General features: G+C 37.1%; 1 protein-coding gene across 3 annotated transcripts in view; it reads left to right on the top strand.

Annotated features, from left to right (window-relative positions):
• Positions 1–5335, top strand: part of LOC110446133 — an 8667-nt gene extending 3332 nt beyond the window's left edge. For all 3 annotated transcript variants that reach the window (XM_021491121.1, XM_021491123.1, XM_021491122.1), the window contains exons 3-4: positions 515–585; positions 3256–5335. In XM_021491121.1, coding sequence (XP_021346796.1) covers positions 515–585; positions 3256–3590 — 406 coding nt within the window. In that variant the 3' untranslated portion in view covers positions 3591–5335. The remainder of the gene's footprint in view (positions 1–514; positions 586–3255) is intronic.
• The last annotated feature ends 778 nt before the right edge of the window (positions 5336–6113 follow it).

Here is a 6113-nt window from a genome sequence, read left to right as displayed (position 1 = left end):
CCCCCCCCCCAAACACACTTGGATATTTGTGTCACATAACAGTGAAAATATGTAGATTCCCCTTTTTCCAGGAGTTATGGTCCTTGACACTTTTAAGTTTCTTCTTCAAAAATATTGTTTTGTTGTTTAAGCAACGTACTCCTCCTAAACTGCTTATTGGATTTTTTTATAACTTGGCACAGTAAATGTTCAAAAATAATATCATATGTAATTTGCATGAAGAAAGGACTTCCATTTCTACTCCAGAAACCTTGTAAGCACAACTCCTCCTTAACCATAACTTCAACCTTTTTTTAGCTTCGCACAGGGAAAGAACATCATATGTAAACGTGCCTAAAGGAAGAGATTTGTGATTGGTGTAAAATACCTCCTGCAATCAAGTTTGAATAGGTAGATAAAATGAAGTGGGGGTATATCTTGGTGAGCTCGCTCACAGTCTCTCTTGTTTGTTACAGATGTGATTTTGGTGTTGTTTATGATACAAATTGACTGATGTTAAATGTTTATGATGTAGGTTATATGGAAAGGTTACAAGAGAGGGATATGAACAATGGCTGAAGGACCATCCCAACATTACACAGGAAGGTACTCAACTCTTTATCAAATTTCAGCAGATTAGTTACATAACTGGTCTGAAAGTAGTTTATTATGACCTCTAACAAATTCTACATTGCCTCGCCGCTAGAAATGATTATGCAAATTGGATAAGTGAGGACATAGTACGACTATGATATTAACTATAAAAAGACAAGAATCAATCAGAACGTGTGTGTATAAGGGTGACATATGTAACAATGGGGAGAAAATGTTGGAAAAATAGTTACAGAAGGCCAATATTTATAATCCAGAGACACTGTAGCGCTGTGTAACATGAAAAGTTTGGGGGTATTTTCTTTTGTAGTTTGAAGCCATTTAGATTGTTTCATGGTTCAATATTTTGCGGATAGCCCATATAAACAAACAGTAGTCCTGTATCAATTAAATTTGTTGTATTTTTGTGGTTCTCTCACATAAAAAACATAAATGTTGATACTCAGTGAAAGGTAATGTTATATAGCTACCTTTGGGAAGTCCATAATGTGATATGGGCTGGTTGATGACCTAATAGAGGTCCTTTCAGTAAATGACCTGTGAACACAGGTGGTCTCCAATAGAGGTAGTATCTGTTTGAGGTTTGACTGTAGTATAATCAGATTTTGATATAATGCTCTTTTATCTTTTGTCACCTCACTAAGTGCCAACATATATCAAGACACTGTTGTTCCTTTTTAAAGCCCTTCCATTTTAAAAGGGTGTGTAGTGATCCCATTATCTGTCCCATCCTGTCCTGATTAAGTTTCATTGCTCTAGTAACTTATTTCTCAATAGGCTTTTATCTCATTGCATCCAAAGGTAAAGTATGAGAAGGTTCCATAGTCGAAGTCAAGGTCACTTACTATTTAGGGTTCCATAGTCGAAGTCAAGGTCACTGTTACTATTTAGAGTTCCATAGTCAAAGTCAAGGTCACTGTTACTATTTAGGGTTCAATAGTCAAAGTCAAGGTCACTGTTACTATTTAGGGTTCAATAGTCAAAGTCAAGGTCACTGTTACTATTTAGGGTCCATAGTCAAAGTCAAGGTCACTGTTACTATTTAGGGTCCATAGTCAAAGTCAAGGTCACTGTTACTATTTAGGGTTCCATAGTCAAAGTCAAGCTCACTTACTATTTAGGGTTCCATAGTCAAAGTCAAGGTCACTTACTATTTAGGGTTCCATAGTCGAAGTCAAGGTCACTGTTACTATTTAGGGTTCCATAGTCAAAGTCAAGGTCACTGTTACTATTTAGAGAAATTTGCAAACCAATTCAGTACCATAAATCTAGCCACTTCTTTTGTGCACAGATTTTGATCAAACTTTATACAAAGGTCCAGTATGCAAATACCTTAAATGCATTCCTATTGCAGGGTTCCAGGGTCAAAATTGAGGTCACTGTTACTATTTCAAAAAAACTTATTCAGTGACATAACTCTAGCAACTTATTCCTTAATAGGTTTTTATAAAACTTCATGCAAATGTCATGAAAATACCTTAAACATATATATATATATGTAATTTATTGGACTAATAGATAAAAATACGTCAATATATCCACTGATCCAGTGTTTGGGGGTGTTGTATGATATATTGTAGGTTTGGATAGCCCTAAATAATAAAGTTATTTCCCCAAGTTATTATATTTGTACCCACAGTATCATTGATAATTCCAAGATGGTTAACTCATTCACCCGAAACTTCATAATGAACTATTCCACCCTTTGCATCGGAAGGGTTTCAATGTGTCTTCAGGGGTGAATGAGTTAAGACATGTACAAAGTGTACTGTATTATTAGCTCACCGGGTCCGTAGGACCAAGGTGAGCTTATGCTATACCGTGGCGTCCGTCCGTCTGTCGTCCGTCCATCAACAATTTCTTTAAACGACTTCTTCTTCTTAACCACTGATTGGAATTAAACTAAATTTGACTGGAAGCATTCCTAGGTGGTAGGGATTCAAAATTGTACAAATGGTGGGGCTGACCCCCCAGGAGGCTGAGGGGCGGGGCCAAAAGGGGTCAATTTGGCTATATTGCTTTAAGTGACGTCTTCTCTGGAACTAAGAGATGGATATCAACCATATTTGACTGGAAGCATCCCTAGGTGATGGAGATTCAAAATTGTACAAATTTCGGGGCTGACCCTCGGGCTAAGGAGTGGGGCCAAAATAAGTTTAGCACTTGGAAATGGTTGAGATCCCCACCGTATAACCATATATACAATTGCTGAGTATGAAGAGAAGAATGCACAGTTGCTTCCAGGATGGCCCTAGGGACTGGCCCCTGGGTCATAACTTTGAAACGGTTGAGATCCCCACCCAAAACTATATATACAAATGCTGGGCAAAAAGAGACAAGTGCAGTTATGATATTAGATTTGATCCTGTGGTCTGGCCACAACCGTAGGGACCTAGTTTCTGAGTCACAGCTTGAAAACAGTTGAGATCCCAACCCCATAACCATACATAAAATTGCTGGGCATGAAAAATCGAATACAGATATATATGCTACACGGATTGGCCTTGGGGTCTGGCATATTCCCTTGGATCTCATTTGGAGAATATTTTGCCATGATTGCTTAGATATCCAGGTGAGCGATACAGGCCCTCTGGGCCTCTTGTTTAAATATGCTAATCATTTTGATGAATCAACTTTTAAATTTTGTTCACTTTTTTGTTTTAGGTGATTCACTATTAGATTTAAAGATTGAAGATTTTGTGAAAATTGACATCAAGTCTACAAAAACTGACACACAATCAAATATGCTTGTTTGCAATGATGTTGACTCCTCCAAAAAGATGGATGGTTGTCAAAGTGAAAATAGATTAACTTCAGAATTGAAAAAGGGAGATAACTTAGATTCGACTCAAATGTCTGAATTAGGTTTTAGTAAAATTGCAGAAATGCTGGAAAAGGGACTGAAATTGCCGGGAGTTGAAGAGCTGAACATCAAACCATTAGATATAGATCCAAATCCGCCAGAAATGGAGAGAATGAAAAAACCGTGGGAGAAATGAATTGTATGAACAAGTGTACAGTATACATTATAATCAGGGTTATCATTGTTTACGTTTATACTGAAATGAATTACTATAAAAGGAAAGGTGCTTGTATTCACCCCCACCCTCACCCCCACCATCCCAACCCCCATACCACCCTCAAACCATCCTCACCCTCAAACAATCCTCACCCTCAAACCATCCTCACAATCAAACCATCCTCACCCTCAAACAATCCTCACCCTCAAACGATCCTCACCCTCAAACGATCCTCACCCTCCCATTACCTTACCAGTAACTTATAGTAGAAGCGAAAGGATTTGTATAGCTAGATCCTGAGGTGCAATGCAGACATTTCTACTGGGCCCGTATTCATGAAACCATTCTCATGCTCCAGCATGGATTTTGTGCTCAACCCGAATTATTTGTTCCGGTTATAAACTAATAAGAAAATCTGATTTTGTCAATGATTTAGGACAACTTTAAAGAGACATAAGGCAGTAAACTGTTTTCAATGTTTACATTTGATGTTTTGATCGTTTGATATGATTTAAGCGAGTAACAAGAAAGTTGGTTTGAGCACAGAATCCATGCTTGAGCACGAGAACGGTTTCATGAATACGGGCCCTGATACAATAGACACATTGTCTTTACGGATCACCTTTGTCACTGCCCTGTAATTTATTATGTTGGAACATTTACTTCCAGTCTGGCTATAGCTTTTATTAATCATTTTTAAAACAAAAATATGATGACTATTCAAAAAAAGATAAAAAGATGAATTAAACAAAAAATAATCAACAACTGTGTATGAAAATACGACTGGGCCGGACCAGGATTCAAACCCTGGACCTCTATTCAGTAAACTGTGGCTCAAACCAAACCCTGGACCTCTATTCAGTAAACTGTGGCTCTAACCAAACCTTGGACCTCTATTTAATAAACTGTGGCTCTAACCAAACCCTGGACCTCTATTCAGTAAACTGTGGCTCTTACCAAACCCTGGACCTCTATTCAGTAAACTGTGGCAGTAACCAAACCCTGGACCTCTATTCAATAGACTGTGGCTCTAACCAAACCCTGGACCTCCATTCAGTAAACTGTGGCTCTAACCAAACCCTGGACCTCTATTCAGTAAACCGTGGCTCTAACCAAACCCTGGACCTCCATTCAATAAACTGTGGCTCTAACCAAACCCTGGACCTCCATTCAGTAAACTGTGGCTCTAACCAAACCCTGGACCTCTACAGTAAACCGTGGCTCTAACCAAACCCTGGACCTCCATTCAGTAAAATGTGGCTCTAACCAAACCCTGGACCTCTATTCAGTAAACCGTGGCTCTAACCAAACCCTGGACCTCCATTCAATAAACCGTGGCTCTAACCAAACCCTGGACCTCTGTTCAGTAAACCGTGGCTCTAACCAAACCCTGGACCTCCATTCAGTAAAGTGTGGCTCTAACCAAACCCTGGACCTCTATTCAGTAAACTGTGGCTCTAACCAACTGAGATACCATGTCAATGATAGTACCCTGTGTCAGTCACACAACCGTTATATGTCAAAAATTAAATTAAGGGGAGATTACTGGTTGTACTGAAAATTTCAGTGGAATTCTCTAGCTTTGCAATGGACAGGAATCCTAAAGTGTTTTTTGTCAGTTAAAAATGCAAATTGGAAAGATAGAAGTTTCAATATTATTTTCTGGTTTTTTTTGCTACAATAGTTTCATTTTTTTGGGGATATTAACAAGGAGGAAATGAAATTTGAACCTTATGGTGTATTTGTTTTAACTTGATTTGCCTTTTTTATTTTTTAAAAAGAAGATATTTTTGGTAGAATGATTTTAGGAGTCAAACAAATTTTCAACCTTACTGTATATCTATTGACTTTATTTGCTTTATTTTCAAAACTAACAAAGATTTGATATTTTTGGTAGAAGTTTTAAGAGGAGTAAAACAAACTTTTCAACCTTTCTGTACATCTATTGACTTGTTATTTATGTGATTAATTTAATGTGTAAGAATGAAATGAATATATGTGATAAGTCTAAAAAATGAATGTAATTTTACTGTAAATTGTGGGAAAGACCAATGGAATGGATGGAATGTTTGTGGAATGGAATTATATGCAACCATTCTTAGAAGTGATTTACATTTGGAAATAAAGAAATGTAAAACTTGTTATAATTGTATTTGATATTAGATATGCGTTGATATTTCTATTTACTCAACAGACTCATACTTGCCAACTCTCGCTATTTTGGAAGGAGACTCTTGATTTTTGGACATTTAAGTTTAATATTCATTTTCAACCCAATTCATTGATGTATACCGAGGTTATTTTATTAAATTTTAAAGAACAATTCAAAATATGCCATTTTAAATTATTTTTTCCCATAGGGGTATATAGGAACACATTTTAATAAGGTTTAATTTTGAGCACGCAGAATCTCCCCCATGGAAATTTTAAAAAGGTGTCAAGTTTTGGGACTCTGAGGTAACAAAACAGCTTCATACCCACTGTATATGTCAATGGAGGTAT

The sequence above is a fragment of the Mizuhopecten yessoensis genome, unplaced genomic scaffold, assembly GCF_002113885.1.
Source record: "Mizuhopecten yessoensis strain PY_sf001 unplaced genomic scaffold, ASM211388v2 scaffold2585, whole genome shotgun sequence".
In the NCBI taxonomy this organism is placed as follows: domain Eukaryota; kingdom Metazoa; phylum Mollusca; class Bivalvia; order Pectinida; family Pectinidae; genus Mizuhopecten; species Mizuhopecten yessoensis.
The sequence above is the reverse complement of the archived record's forward strand: the minus strand, read 5'-3'. Positions and strand labels throughout refer to the sequence as shown.